At 40.9% G+C, this 16,858-nt stretch overlaps 1 protein-coding gene across 2 annotated transcripts in view; it reads left to right on the top strand.

Moving 5' to 3' along the window:
• Positions 1 to 16,858, top strand: part of LOC121292663 — a 188,692-nt gene that overhangs the window by 10,775 nt on the left and 161,059 nt on the right. The window contains exons 4-9 of one of the 2 annotated variants that reach the window (XM_041214925.1): positions 225 to 500; positions 1,782 to 1,919; positions 7,958 to 8,080; positions 10,573 to 10,698; positions 12,254 to 12,379; positions 16,179 to 16,292. In XM_041214925.1, coding sequence (XP_041070859.1) covers positions 225 to 500; positions 1,782 to 1,919; positions 7,958 to 8,080; positions 10,573 to 10,698; positions 12,254 to 12,379; positions 16,179 to 16,292 — 903 coding nt within the window. The remainder of the gene's footprint in view (positions 1 to 224; positions 501 to 1,781; positions 1,920 to 7,957; positions 8,081 to 10,572; positions 10,699 to 12,253; positions 12,380 to 16,178; positions 16,293 to 16,858) is intronic. The other variant, XM_041214933.1, reaches the window with a different exon arrangement.

Here is a 16,858-nt window from a genome sequence, read left to right as displayed (position 1 = left end):
CAGAGGTTAAATCTGAGGCAGTCTCTGATATATTTTACCAATGAACCCATCTCCAGAGAGCAAATTAGTTGCCGCTGGCGCCTTCCTTAAAAACAAAAATAGGCATGCTGGAGGCAAACTGGGGTCAGATATATGATTTTGTTTATTTATTTATGCTATCTGGTACAGAATTGTAATTACTATTTTGTTAGACATTATTGTGTGAATTCTTTTTCTTCATGTAGTGCCTGCATTTGTATCAAACATTACATTCCCATCGAATGGAACCCAAAACACTTCTCTAGCAGTTACCTGGGCAGCAGCAAAGGGATACCTGCTTTCATACACCATTCAGTTGACATCAATGTTTAATGAGGAGCAGTCGATTGTTGTACAATCAAACCAAAATTTATTTGCTGAGTTTTTAAATTTACAACCTGGACGTACTTACACCATCACAGTGAAAACTTTGACAGGTGGCAACTTGTCCAATAAAGGAGTGACAATACAGCAGAGTACAGGTATGGAGAACTATGGTCATTGACTTAAATATAGATTGGTGTGTTCCATTGTAAGTGAATGATTATAAAGTAATGAAGATTCTATGGACAGTGGGATGACTTTTGGATTGTTTGCTATCAAAGAGCCAGCTGATGACCCCAATGATCTCCTTGCATGCAATAAAATTCTATGATTTATGTTGTAAGTTGCAGTTTGTTTCAAGACCAATTACATAATTACAGCTGCATATTGTTGATAAAATTGAATCAAAATTATTTTTCCCTGGGCTTAACTTTCATGTAAATATCACAATTTAAATTAGCTATAGATTAACTGATATTAATTATCTAACATGGCTTTAGAAAATTATTTGTGTAACATTAAGTTCTTATATATCACATAAAACCATTCCTGAAATGTTCTGATCCATACTTAGAGTTAACACTAACTACATAGCTGGTTTGACATACTATAAATTCAATTCTAGGTTTATTGAAAACATATTATTTAACCAGGCTTGCAAGATGGCCATAGTTCAGAGTTCCAATTGTAAGAAGAATTTTGCAGTTGGTAAACCAATAAACTTTGTTGGTTATGTTACCTAAAGAGGACCAAATTAATCTCTGACCTCATCACCCTCACTCCTCGTCAAAAAATAAATTTAACTATTAGATGTCAACACTTGGCATACTTGACCTATCTTGGATTAACCTTGATATTACATTAACCTTAACACAACCACCATCCTTTTTAGATAACAGTTATCTATCCAATAAAAAATCTTTTTCAGGTGCTTTCCCAGTTCCATAGATGCATGGTTGGGTTCTCGACGGATCCTAAGGCCACATCAGGCACTTTCTTCAGGCCAATGCCGTTGAGGCAAACGACCCAAAATCTGCCACACTGGGGACATGACCTACCTATAGAGACACCACAGAGCAGATTGCATGGCATGTCTGTACCTGGGGATGAGAGTACTTGTGGAGATGCCACAGGTGTAGGCAGCTCACACAGCAGCTGTGTACGTGTGGATGTGAGCTACCCGGGGAGCACTGAGTATGTGCCCAAAAATGGCCCCAGAAGAATTTCCACCATCCAATCAGGTTATCTGATGATTTCTGCAGCCAAACATGTGTGAAAAGTTACATTTCAAACTGTGGATTTTCACACACTGGAAGCGAAGTTGCAGAATCATAATAGTTACCTATTAATGAATTACTGCTCAGTGATAAAGCAGTAATGAAACATTGTATAAGTCAAATATTCATATAGCTGAACTGCATGTGTTGTTGAACTTTCAGATTCAGATGAATGCAGCAATGGAGGTAATCAGTGTGAGCAGATTTGCATTGAACGCAATAAGTTTGAAAACAGTCGAGGCTATGAATGCAATTGCAGAACTGAATTTGAATTGGATTCAGACGGGAAAAGTTGCACAGGTAAGAGGAAAGCAACAGAATGATGCTTTTAGTCATTATATTTACCTTAGGCATATATATTTTATTGGAACCATATATCGATGATGATCATTCACACCCCATTCATTACATTTCCCAATTATATAATGCTATGATGTGACTACAGTACATCAATCTTCAGACTTGAAGCTTTTGATTGAACAATCACAATTTATTTTGTTTTGGAGTTAATTTTCAGCCACTGAGAAGTAGGCAGAAAGGGGCACACAGACACAAGACTACACCTGAGTGAGACGTAGATTGAGTGAGGAGTTGGGACTTTGGTTCAGGTGGGAATTTGGTGTAGAGGGGGAAAGAGGTGCTCTTTTTCCTACTTCTTTTTATCCTCCAATGGATGGTGAGTTTCCTTCCTTGTCACCAAGCTAGGTGAGTGCAACTTTCTAGTACTTTAACTGTGTAAATTATTAATTAACTGACTAATTAAATAAACAAGGTTGGACAGAAATGGCAGGGTTGGTGGTGTGTCATGACTGCAGCATGTGGGAATCTGTGGAATGCACTGCCAGCTCTGACAACCATATCAGCAGAAGGTGTACGTAGCTTAGGCAACTTCAACTCCGAGTTGCTGAGCTGGAGTCTGAGTTGCAGGCACTGGGGGGCATCAGGGAGAGGGGGAGCTACCTGGACACTTTGTTCCAAGAGGCAGTCACTCCCCTTAGGTAAGGCAGAACTTTAGAGTTGGTCAATGGTCAGGGACAGGAGGATGTGACTGCAAGTCAGGCAATAAGGGGAACCAGCATGTCGTGATGAAGGAATTTCAGCCCCTGACTTTGACCAACAGGTATGACATGCTTGCTACCCGTGTGGATGAAGAGAAGGACTGCAAGGTTGATGAGTGGACTGATCTTGGCACAATGACGAAGGATGCTGTTCAAGTGGGGGAAGTGAAGAAGAATGTGGTAGTGATAGGACACATCATAGTCAGGGGAATAGATACTTTTCACTGCAGTCTAGAGCGAGAGTCCAGATGGCTGTGTTGCCTGCCCAGTGCCAGGGTTCAGGATATCTGCTCATGACTGGAGAGGAACATGCAGTGGGAGGGGCAGGATCCAGTGGTTATGGTCCATGTAGGCACCAACGACATAGGTAAGACCCAGAAAGAGGCTCTGCATAGAGAGTACGAGGAGCTAGGAATTAAGTTAATAAACAGAACTTAAAAGACAATCATCCCTGCATTATTACCTGAGCCATGTGTAAATTGCATTTGGTAAATAAAATTAGAGAGATGAATGCATGGCTCAAACACTGGTGTGGGAGAAGTGGGTTTCAGTTCATGGGGCACTGGCACCACTTTAGGGGAAAGTAGGGGGTGTACCGTTGGCTTGGTCTACACCTGAACTGTGCTGGGACCAATGTTCCAGTGAGCTGCATAACCAGGGAAGTAGAGAGGGTTTTTAAGTAAATAGTGGGGTCAAGGAATCAAATTTGGGAAGATGTGGTAAACCAAAGAGGAGGGACAAGGCAAGAGAGAAACATATTAATGTGGGAAATGATAAACAGACCATGACAGGAAGGGACAGAAAGTGCAAATCTAAGAGTAACTCAGCAGATAAGACTATGGTGACAAAAATAATGGAAGAACAAAACTAGAGGCTCTGTATCTAAATGCACGTATCATAAGAAATAAAACAGATGAACTAACAGTGCAAATAGAAATAAATAAGTACAATCTGATCGCCATCACAGAGACATGGCTGCAAGGTGACATAAATTGGGACCTGAATGTTGAAGGATGCATGACATTTAGGAAGGACAGGAAGGTAGGAAAAGGCCGAGGGGTGGCTCTGTTAATTAATGATGATATAAGCACAACAGAGAGGGACAACCTAAGTTTAAGAAACCAGGATGTAAAGAAGTTTGCATAGAGATGAGAAATAATAAAGGCAAGAAGTAATTTGTGGGAGTGGTGTGCAGGCCCCTTAACAGTAACCACATGGTAGGACGGGGTATAAGGGAAGAAATAATGGGAGCTCGTCAGAATGGTGCGGTGATAATCATGGGGGATTTTCGTTAACACATAGACTGGAAAAATCAGATGGCCAAAGGTAACCTAGATGAGGAATTTATAGAATGTTTTCAGGTAGTTTCTTAGAACAGCATGTTCTGCTGCCAACCAGGGAGCAGGCTATACTAGACCTGGTATTGTGCAATGAGGTAGGATTAATTGATGACCTCATAGTGAAGGTGCCCTTAGGTAAGAGTGATCATAATGTGATTGACTTTTACGTTCAGTTTGAGGGAGGGAATAAAATAAATAAGGGCAATTAAGGGGACATGAAAGTAGAGCTAGCTAAAGTGAGCTGGTAAACTAGATTAAGGGATAGGTCAATAGAGGTGCAGTGACAGACATTTAAGGGGATAATTCAGAATACTCAGGATAGATACATTCCAATGAGAAAGAAAAATTCCAAGGGGAGAACACATCATCCGTGGTTAACTAAAAAAGTTAAAGAAACTTAAAGAAAAAGCATCTGATTGCGCAATGGTGGGTGGCAGGACAGAACATTGGACGGTATATAAAAAACAGCAAAGAAGGACGAAAGGATTCATAAGGAGGGGAAAATTAGAGTATGAGAAAGCTAGCTAGAAGTATAAAGGCAGATAGCAAGAGTTTCTGTAGACATTTAAAAAAGACAAATTAACAAAGTGAACATTGGTCCTATAGAAAATGAGCCTGGGGAATTAATAATGGAAAATAAGGAGAAGGCAGATGCATTGAACACATATTTTACGTCGATCTTCATTATAGAGGATACAAGTAACACCCAGAAATAGCTGTAAATCAGGAAATGGAAGATAAGGAGGAATGCAAGAAAATTACAATCACCAGAGAATTGGTACTGAGCAAATTATTGGAATTGTGGGCTGACATGTCCCTGGGCCCTGATGGACTTCACCCTAGGGTCTTGAAAGAAGCAGCTAGTGAGATAGTTGATGCGTTGGTTTTAATTTTCCAAAATTCCCTAGATTTGGCGAAGGTTTCATTAAGTTGGAAAATAGCAAATATAACAACTTTATTCATAAAGGGAGGAAGGCAAAAAGCAGGAATCTACAGGTCAGTTAGCTTAATATCTGTCTTAGGGAAAATGTTAGAATCTGTCATTAAAGATATTAAAGCAGGGCACTTAGAAAAATTCCAGTTATCAGGTAGAGTCAACATGGTTTTGTGAATGGAAAATCATGCTTAATCAATTTATTGGGATTCTTTGAAGAAGTAACATGTGTTGTGGATAAAGGGGAACCAGTGGATGTACTGTACTTAGATTTCCAGAAGGTAATTGATAAGGTGCCACATCAAAGGCTTTGTGGAAAATAAAAGCTCATGGTGTAGAGGGTAACATATTGGTATGGATGGAAGATTGGCTAGCTAACAAGAAACAGAGAGTAGGCATAAATGGCTAATTTTCTGATTGGCAAGATATAACGAGTGGTGTGCCACAGGGGTCCATGCTGGGGTCTCAATTTTTTACAATTTATATAAATTACCTGGATGGAGAGACTGAAGGCATGGTTGCTAAATTTGCTGATGACACAAAGATGGGTAGGAAAGTAAGTTATGAAGAGGACATAAGGATGCTACAAAGGGATGTAGGTAGGTTAGGTGAGTGGGCAAAGATCTTGCAGATGGAGTACAATGTGGGAAAATGTGAAATTGTCCATTTTGGCAGGAAGAATAAAAAAGAAGCGTATTATCTAAATGGTGAGAGATTGCAGAACTCTGAGATGCAGTGGGATCTGGGTGTCCTAGTGCATGAACAAAAGGTTAGTATGCAGGTACAGCAAGTAATTAGGAAAGTTAATATAACGTTATCTTTTATTGGAAGGGGAAGCGGATACAAAAGTTGTGAGATTATGCTTCAGTCATACAGGGCATCGGTGAGATCACATATGGAGTACTGTGTACAGTATTTGTCTCCTTATTTAAGGAAGGATCTCAATGTGTTGGAAGCAGCTCAAAGAAAGTTTACTAGACTAATACCTGGAATGGGCAGGTTGGCTTATGAGGAAAGGTTGAACAGGCTAAGCTTGTATCCACTGGAGTTTAGAAGAGTAAGAGGCGACTTGATTGAAACAAAATCCTGAGGGGTCTTGACAGGGTGGATGTGGAATGGGTGTTTCCTCTTGTGGGAGAATATAGAACTCAGGGTCCCTGTTTAAAAATGTGTCACCCATTTAAGACAGAGATGAGATTTTTTTTTCTCAGAGTGTTATGAGTCTGTGGAATTCGCTTCCTCAAAAGAAGGTGGAAGCAGAGTCTTTGAATATCTTTAAGGCAAAAGTGGATAGATTCTTGATAAGCAAGAGGGTGAAAGTTATTGGTGGTAGGTAGGAATTTGGAATTGAGGTTACAATCAGAACAGTCATGATCTTATTGAACGGTGGAGAAAGTTCAAGGGGTCGAGTGGCCTACTCCTGCTCCTAATTTGTATATTCGTTTGTTTGTATGTACTGAATAGGAAAACAAATTTTAAGAAGATTTTCTACAAGGTTGAAATATTTACTTGAATGTATAATTTTCAATATGTCAAAACTTCAAAACTAGCTAACATTTTAGAAATGACTTGGTGATATTAGTGATAAAATATTTAGTCCATTCCTGATATGTTCCATAATGGGAATAAACATCAAGGGAGAAGAAAAACAGGCTGGCAATTCACCGACATCCTGCATTATTAACGCAATCAGATTTCCACCAATATCAGTTCACTTCTTGTTGCTTTTTAACATTGGAGCTGAGAATTTTGGTTCAGTAGAATTGGGGAATGCCTTATTGGGCATGATGTGTTCCTATCTTCAGTACCATGGGGCGAAATTTTTAGCTTGGCAGGCGGGCGTGCACCCGACCTGCTCCAGCATAAAATGATGCACGTGGATGTCAGGCGAGTATCCTGACATCAACGCTCAGTAGCGTGATATTTCATTCAGTGGGCACGCACTGGAGTTGGCAGCATGCCCACGGCCAATTAAAGGGCCTGTTAAGGCCATTAACAAGGTTATTATATTAAATTTGTCACTGCCCGTCCAACCTTTTGAAATTAAATAATTATTAATTAACAACATGTCCCTGCTCATAGCCACATGAGGGGACATGTTTTATTATATATTTTTTTGAAAATGCCTCAATTCCCTGAAGCACCTTTGTGCCTCAGGGAGATTATGAAGCATGAACTTGTGCTCATGTGCAAAGGTTGCACTCGCCCCACTCCCTCTACCCCCCGCACCCGCATAGGGAGCACTGAGTACTTCCGCTCGCATTTCACTCTGCGCAGGCCTTAATTGGCCCGCCAGCGTGGAATCGCTTTCTGACCTCAATCGCAGGTAGTGGACAGCTTCCTGACTGCCCCCGGCCAAGCCCGCCCGACAAGGGCAAGATTCGGCCCATGGTGTAGGTGTGCTGGTGGCACTATGCTGTGATTATAAGTTTGATAAATAAATTTTTTTTTTGGAATCGGACATCAAAGTGTTTAAGTTTTTGTTCCATTTAAATTTAACGCATAATGCCAGTGACAAACCTTGCATCCAGCATTGCTATGGTGCAAAAATCAGAAAGTGTACAGGATTTCCGTATTCAAACAATACGCCCGCCCCAATATTTATATTGTTCATTTCTCAATCACGTTTAGTGGCAAATCCCTGAATAGTGGGAAAAGAACCTTTATACCATGGAGCTTATGTGGAAAATCCAAGTTTCCATGTTTGAGATATTAGTGTAACAGAATTACTGAGCCTGAGAATGTGGTGGTGTTAAATTAATAAACACAATTAAACAAAATAGCTTTCAAAAAACCAGTGAAGGTTAAGAAATTATGTTATTGCTTATCAACCATAATATTAAAAACAAGCATTACTCTATTCAATTCAAGGAGTTTATCTATTTATATCTACATTATGATTGCAAACTTTGAAAAAAAAATCATGAATGCATGGAAGGTGTTACTCTAACAGGAACAAAAATGGAGTGAACCTTTTAACAATTTCTTCTATGTCTGACATTACAGCTATTGACAGTTGCAAACTCAGCTGCACAAATTCAAAATGTTTTATTGACACATCCTCTAGTCAACCTACATGCCAGTGTAATAAAGGATACACTTTGGATGAACCAGGCACAGTCTGCAGAGGTGGGATATTATGAATACTACTTTTACTTATTTTAAATATATAAGGCATGAAATGGAATGGCGTTACCAAAGCTTTCATGCAGTGCACTGTCCTGCTGGCTGCTTCTGGCACTGCAGTGTTCTGTGAGGGGAAGGTCACATGTAGGAACATGCCCTACGTGCAGGACAGGGCTTCAATCAATGCTATTCTGCCGTCACACAGTCCATCTGGTTTATGTGACACCAGGATGCCAAATTTCCACCATAAGGGTCCAGGCCACAAATTTGTAGATCACTCTGAAAACAATAAGCATTCTACTGCAAAATGGATCTTGCACAAGCGTTCTTTAAAGGACCAGGTACTCAGTTTGCAGATAAAGCGACTTTCAGAAACCTTTTCTATTGCAAAGGTTCTGAAAGTGCTCTGGAGTGTTTCTGGAGATGCAATAGTAAGTTAGTGGATATGCCAAGGAGTGTTGCTGCATCCTCATAGGAAGGACAGAGGAATAGATGACCTGCCCACACAAAAGCAGTATAAGACCAGCAGTGGCAGCGCCTCTGCATTTTCAGCATAAGGAGATGGACAAGGAGAGGGCAAGCTCTGCATCTTGATCACTGCCATGTTGAAGCTAGACTCCACTATGCTCCTTGACAGTGACAAGAGGCTGCCAGGTAGGCCAGCCAATGTACCCAGCATCGCAGTTGTGCATGTCCATCAGCACGCTCCTATACATTACTCCATCCAAGCCCTCATTTGAGTCCTCTGCAACAGAACTTGTCTGTGATCGTCCTCTCCATCCTTTCCCCCTGGTCTGGTTGCAGCCCATTCATTCCCATGTGACCCACCAGGTGCTGATCTCAACGCTATACAAGCATCTAAGGAAAATGCAGTGTCAGTTTCTGAGCTAGTGGCTGCAAGTGTCAAATCAGATTTTGGTGGCCTTGTCATCAGCGTTAAACATAGTCTCTTTCTCTTCCTCCATGAGCTGCTGTTTTTGGGTAGGTGACAGCCCTTGGGTGTCTAAATGCATGAACTTAGAAGGAAAAGATTGGTGTGAGCGAATGGAGCTGGATGGGAAGCAAGAGGTCCTTGGTCACATCATCAATAGATTGTTCATCATGCCAATAGCAGAATGAATGTCTGCTGGGAGTTGAGAAGGGGCATAAGAGAGGACCATGTCATTATCCTTAATGTTCTGAGCAACTCAGATGTCACTGGCTCAGTTGTAGCTGACCTGATGATACAGAAAACCATCTCCTAGGGTTCAGGAGATGCAGGCGTCCTTGCCCTCCACCTGTTCTATTCTCCTCCCTTCTGTTGTGTGCCACTTTGTTCTGCAACAGGAGGGCAGAATATCAGCAGTTGGAACATTGTATTTGGGTGATGTGACTGCCACAGTTGAACAGCTATAGGCATATGGAGTCTGTGAGGAGTGGCTGGGAGGTTGACAGCATTTGAAGGTGCTAGAAAGAAAGGCAGAATGTCTGGATGTTAGGTGTGAGTTCTGAGTGCCAGGGACTGGTGCTAGGAAATCGATGGGGGTGCAGTGAATTGAGCAGCATGACAGGTTGGTGGTGTGTTGGGTAGGAGATGTCATATGATGATATATTCACTGACCTTGACCACCTGTGTAAGGTTGCTAGACTTTTAGTGACACTGCTGTAAGTTCCTCAGATCCAGACTCTAGTTGACCTTTGTGGCCACCAGCTCCTACTCCTTTCTGAGAAAGATCCTGGAGGGCTCCCTGCCCCTGTTCCCAATCACAGAACCATATGGTCTCTCCTCCTGTCCATCTCCATCACTAATGCCTCCGGCACCGCATTCACCATCTGGAATCCTTTCTCTTCCCTGGTGTTCACTTTGCCATCATTTAAATTACAGCAATATTTTTCACTGTTGCTTCTCTTTAGGAGGGACAGCCTACTTTTAAGAAGAGCAAGCTGGCTGCACCCCATGATGCCACCCTCCACCGCCCCACCCCCCCCCCCCCCAACACCCCTCTCCCACAACCACCCCCCGCCATGCTGAGTGCAAAGGCAGCTAGCAGCATTAGGAAGAAGACATTAGCATGGGACCAAACTGGCCAGATGCTGCAACCATAAAGATGAGGTGGATGCACCAAATTTGCATGCTGTCCAACTCAATTTGAGTGGGCATTGGCAAGTTACGAATTGTGACCCAATTTCTAGCCCATAAATATGTTGTGGTACAAAACATATATTTCTGGGTCTATATAACATTGTGTTTGCAATTTTCTGTCTGTGGCACTACGCAAAAGAGCCTGAATAGTATCATAGGTAGAAGTCACTGATTTTGGGAAAGCTAGAAGTTTGGTAAATTTTGTTGCCCTCGTGTCTTTGACAGCCACTAAGTGTGTTGCACTTATGTTACGGTTATAAATAACTAGTTCATGGTTCATAGTCATATTTATCTGAATACAACAATTTTGTAAAGCAATCTCACTCCATGCTGTAAATAGCTGTCAAATGGTATTCTTTCTCTCTTTACACAGATACCAATGAATGTGATTCACAATTAAATAATTGTGACCAAACTTGTCAAAATACTCTTGGTGGTTTTACATGTTCATGTCAACCTGGTTATCTATTGGACCAAGGGGACAAAGGAAGTTGCCATGGTGAGTCTGAATTTCACTAAAATAGATAGAAAAGACAAACATCACATAACAATGTATGAGATATCAAAACTGAAGGGTTCTTAGGAAGCAGAAAACAAGGTAGGATGATTTTCTTGCCAATTATTCAATTAGGATAATAACATCGCTTTATCCTTATTTCCTCATATAAAATAGGCTTGGATACAGGATTGATTGAGTTGCTTCTCATCCGCCTCTCGGGTCTATTGCTTAAAAGAAGCAGAACCTTGGTTTACAGAAGCAATTGTTAAATCTTAATCAAAGTATCTGTCTAATGAGAGTGCACTAGTATTTTTTCACTTGTGTGTCTCAAATGATTGTGTTTTAAAGATCATTAATAATTAGGGAAGAAAAGTCGATTTTATATCTTTTTTAATACTTCCCATTCTGTGGGAAAATATAACTCTAAATATCTAACTAAAGTTTTAAAATGCTGTATAGTTTCACCAACAATTTCAGAATTGCATTAACATCCATTTGTTATGTATCTACAAGTTAATAAATAACTCTTATTCTGATTAACTATCATGAGTGCAGGAGCACAATTATCTTGACCAATACAATGAAGATCAATATGTTAAAATGCTATAGAAATACCTGAAATGTTACATGAATTTAAAGTAAAAAGTTTTTGTTAGTAATTATGATGCAAAAATGTCGAGGTCTCTTTAGAAATACTATTTATATTTGATCAATGCCAGTTGCAACTAAAATCCATTACACTGTCAATTAGCACAGGCTGACCAGAAATTCTTCCACATATTACATGCATTCCACAGGTTAAATCATGTATCAGATAATGGTAGCTCATAATTATATCAACAAGGTAATTCTAAAACCACATTCCATAAAAATAATATAGAACTCCTTTATCACAGGTCTTTACTTCTTTACTAGTACTTAGCAAAGTTAGACTTCCCAAATTGGCACTCACACAGGAATAACTATATATCTTTTCCTACTATAAGCAAGAATAGAATTGCCCAGCCATAACTATTTTTCATGTGATTAGATTACTTTTAGAGTTCCCTTTCTAGTAGATGCAACTTAAATATGACATATGATATTTTAGTTTAAGTAATATCACCAAAAAATGTTAAATGAAGTACATATAAACATTGTTCATGTGCAGAAAAGGTTGGCATAATTTATGGAAAGTTTATGAATTTGGGATCTTAGTGTCAGTCCATAATGAAACTTATTCCTCAATGAGAGCATACTTTGTGACAGATTTCTTTAACTGAATTATATTATGAAATATTATAGTGAAATATCATTTTTGTTTTGTTATTTATGAAATCTCAAACAAATACTTTGAATATTTCCTAAAGTAAGTTTTTTGTCATTTTAGTATTGATCAATATAAAAGCTCTCCCTGTGTCAATGGAGAATGTCTTAATGCTGATACTGATTATTTATTGAACTTATATATGAATGAAGTTCCAATATTATCTGAATACAACAATCTTATAAAGCAATCTTACTCTATTTGGTAAACAGGTGTCAAATTGTATTCATTCTTTCTCTCTTTACACAGATATCAATGAATGTGATTCACAATTAAACAATTGTAACCAAACTTGTCAAAATACCCTTGGTAGTTATAAATGTTCATGTCAACCTGGTTATCTATTGGATGAAGGAGACAAAGGAAGTTGCCATGGTGAGTCTGAATTTCACAAAGATGTATAGAAAAAACAAACATTGCATAATAATTTGTGAAAGACAATAAATTATTTTGATATCAGAACTGAAGGATGCAATTGTTGAACTGATTGTTGAACTGAATTGTTGAAATGAAGACAGTGTGATAAAGGTTAGTTTATGCACTGTAGAAAACAAGAATAAAGTGACATTAGTTTGTCAAGTCCTTACATTCAACACTTCAATGTATGATTTCTCTAATTAAACTTTGTTTAACCACCCTCCCACTAGGGAGTTGAATATTCATGTAAAACCTTCCAGGAAACTAAAAACTTAAAATAACAAAGCAAAACCTCCATTATATCAATGTAACCTCAACTTGTATTTTTCAGTTCCACACAATATTTGATCATGATATTTTTATATACCCTTATTGGGCAGAATTTCCCATGCCCACTGGCATTGGGCATGTTTAAGTGTGAGCGGACAATATGGCGAGAAGACCAAAAATTGGTTTTATGGCTTTGTGAAACCAATTTACAATCGTCCGCTCTGCCCGTCATTGGCGAGCCGCGTTTCCCACCGTCAGACATCGGGAACATCATTGTAATACATCTGCATATCATAAGCCCAGCTCCCTCCCTATGCTGGATCATCTGATCACGCCGATGCGTTTCACAACTGTACATAAGCAATATGTATCTGGCGAGCTGCACTTTGCTTGGGACTTCAAGGTTTGTTTGCCTACCTTGCTTTGGGCAGCACTCACAGTCATCAGTGCCAGGCTTCGCACGCAGCACCATATCACTTTTAGGGGATCACATGGACAGGTCTCTACCTACCAAACCAGCCATAAGATGGGGATGGCTTTTCAATAGCTGCAGGACTAGGGTAAGGGGAAGAAGTGGCCTCAGGCAAGGCAAGAGGCTGCAGGGCGAGGGCTGTACATGGGAAGAGGGAGTCTCCCAGGGTTTGTCTGGGGGCACAAGTTGATCTGCGCAAGAGGCCTCAGATGGTGAGGGTTAAGGAGGCAGTCTTCAGAGGAGATGAGGCCAGATGGAGATGTGAAGGTGTGTGTGTATAAGAGAGTGAGTGGTAATGTTCCTTGAGCTGGCAGTGAATGATATGCCAGTGCACGTGTGATGGACTTGAGTGTGTGAGTTTAGAGTGATGAGATGGTTGCCTTACCCTGGCGGCATGGACAAGATCATTCACCCTCCATCTGCCTTGGATGGCCAACATCTGTGTAGCATTGGCACTGATCACCATTGCCATCGCCCACCAAGCTGGAGTGGTAATGTTGCTGCCCCTCCTGTGGCTAGAGCAGAGGTAGAGGGCCTCCATGGCATCCAAAAGGCACTTGAGGGATGTATCACTAACCCGACATGTTGCAGTCATCTTGCCTTTTGGGGCCATGTCTTCTTTGCAGCAGTCCTGGTCTGGAAGCACTGAGAGGTGTGCGCGTGGCTGCACTTTAAACGTGGTGCCCAGCATGATGAAGCAGCAAGGTGACAGTATGGTGGGCAAATCGAAGCTCGCCTGTCATAGAAATGGTGTGTTTCCAAGGAATGCATGATTAATGAGGTGGGATTGGAATTTTTTTTTTATTCATTCGTGGGATGTGGGTTTCACTGGCTGGGCCAGCATTTATTGCCCTTCCCTAATTGCCCTTGAGAAGGTGGTGGTGAGCTTCCTTCTTGAACTGCTGCAGTCTATGTGATGTAGGTACAACCACAGTGCTATTAGGAAGTGACTCCCAAGATTTTAATCCAGTGACAGGGAAGGAACAGCGATATATTTCCAAGTCAGGATGGTAAGTGAATTGGAGGGGACCTTCAAGATGGTGGTGTTCCCATCTATCTGCTGCCTTTGTCCTTCTAGATGGTACTGGTTGTAGGTTGAAAGGTGTTGTCGAAGGAGCCTTGGTGAATTCCTGCAGTGCATCTTGTAGATGGTACAGACTGCTGCTACTGTGCATTGGTGGTGGAGGGAGTGAATGTTTGTGGATGTGGTGCCAATCAAGCAGGCTGCTTTGTCCTGGACAATGTCCAGCTTCTTGAGTGTTGTGGAAGCTGTGCTCATTCACGCAAGTGAAGAGTATTCCATCACACTCCTGACTTGTGCCTTGGAAATGGTGGGCAGGCTTTGGGGAGTCAGGAGGTAGGATATTCTTCACACTATTCCTGGCCTCTGACCTGCTCTTGTAGCCACAGTATTTATATGGCTAGTCCAGTTCAATTTCTGGTCAATGGTAACCCCCAGGATGTTGATAGTGGGATGGCAATGCCATTGAGCATCAAGGGGCGATGGTTAGATTCTCTCTTGTTGGAGATGGTCATTGCCTGACACTTGTGTGGCACAAATGTTACTTGCCACTTGACAGCCCAAGCCTGGATATTGTCTAGGTCTTGCTGCATTTGAACATGGACTGCTTCAGTATCTGAGGAGTTGCGAATGGTGTTGAACATTGTGCAATCATCAGTGAACATCCCCACTTCTGACCTTATGATGGATGGAAGGTCATTGATGAAGCAGCTGAAGATGGTTGGGCCGAGGGCACTACCCTGAGGAACTCCTGCAGTGATGTCCTGGAGCTGAGATGACTGACCTCCAACAACCACAACCATCTTGCTTTGTGCTAGGTATGACTCCAACCAGCGGAGAGATCCACCCCACCCCCCCACCCCCCGATTTCCCATTCATTCCAGTTTTGCTAGGGATCCCTGATGCCATGCTCAGTCAAAGGCAGTCTTGATGTCACTCTCACCTCACCTCGGGAGTTCAGGTCTTTTGAACCAAGGCTGTAATGAGGTCAGGAGCTAAGTGGCCCTGGCAGAACCCAAACTGGGCGTCAGTGAGTAGGTTATTGCTAGGCCATTTCAGAGGGCATTTAAGTGTCAACTACATTGCTGTGGGTCTGGAGTCACATGTAGGCCAGACCAGGTAAGGATGTCAGATTTCCTCCTCAAAAGGGGCATTAGTGAACCAGATGGGTTTTTAAACAATTGACAATGGCTTCGTGGTCATCATTAGGCTTTTAATTCCAGATTTTTATTGAATTCAAATTCCATATATGCTGTGGTAGGATTCAAACCCAGTCCTCAGAGCATTACCCTGAGTCTCTGGATTACTATTCAAGCGACAACACAGCTACACCATCACCTCCTCCACGATGATACAAGATAATGATACAGCGTGAGAGCCGCCATTGCAGCCAATGAGTAAAACATCCTTTTTCCAGCCTGCTACCGCACTTAGTGCAAATCTGGGATGATTCCGCCATTGTTTAAAGCTCAAGACAACACAAAAGATATAGATTATGCAAATTATGTCCCATTTACTTTAGAATAAAATTATGACTCATCAGATTTCTTCAGTGAGCATTTCAAGTTTACAAGAACATTACACCTTTAATCCTGGGTCTGTGTAAGTCATTTCAGTCAGAGTAGTAGCAGGGTTGCAATGACTTATTTCAGCATTATGTGGAAGGGTAAAGTTGGCTGGAGTTCCTGTTCTTGGTCACTCTCTAGCAATATCTGTTGGAAGTATGTATTTCCATTTGTATGGATGTCAGTTGAGGACAAAATTAGTTTTGATTCTGATATCATGTTTTTTTTCATCTCCTGGAGTCAAGTATCTTACCAACAACAAGCCTCACATGTGAATAGGCACACAGACTTTGTGCTGGAGTGATCAGCGCCCATATCATAGCATTTTAAAAAATTCATTAGGAGCAGGGAAAAAACAGAAGTTGAAAATGAAGAAATTTTGTTTCAAAATTGTCACTACATTTTTCATATGTTGGCATTTTCCCCCAGATATCAATGAGTGCTTATCAAGTCCATGCAACAGGAAAGGTTCTTGCATCAACACACAGGGTTCCTTTCACTGCAAATGTGTAACTGGCTGGACTGGGAAAACATGTTCAGAAGGTAAGATATTCCATTAAGGAGACTGTATATCAACTGCAGATTTTCACTTTTCTTCACTGCCTCAAAATAGAGTTTTGGTAATCAGAATTTTGAAGAAGCGTTTTGAAATATCTGCTAAAGATAACTTTTAACAATCTTAATGCAGTCTTTAACTATGCAAAAAACTCTGGTTTCCTGGACTGTTCTTTCATTATGATATTTGTGGAAGAAAATTACAAATTATTGCACTGTAATTATATAAAATGTCAATTATAAATATTGCCTAACTCAGCAGACTTCAGGTCAGCGCTGAGTCATTGGTGCATTGTTATTAGCACCTGCCCAACATCCTGTTCTTGATTTATTTTGTGGGGTCACTTTTACTTGATGTTGTTGAGTTTCCAGTCAACCTTGGGCCTGGCATTAGAAGCTGCTCAAAGCAATTGATGGTAAAATTTAAAGTTAGTGGCCACTTTAATTCAAGTAGCTGCTCATGTGGGGGTAAAATTTTCTTTTGCGAATGCCTCTATTATTTGCTTCTCACTCTCCAGATGACCCCTTTCCTTCCTGATTGCTTTCCTCTAATT

This window comes from Carcharodon carcharias, chromosome 2 (genome assembly GCF_017639515.1).
Source record: "Carcharodon carcharias isolate sCarCar2 chromosome 2, sCarCar2.pri, whole genome shotgun sequence".
In the NCBI taxonomy this organism is placed as follows: Eukaryota; Metazoa; Chordata; class Chondrichthyes; order Lamniformes; family Lamnidae; genus Carcharodon; species Carcharodon carcharias.
This window is presented reverse-complemented; position numbering and strand designations above follow the sequence as displayed.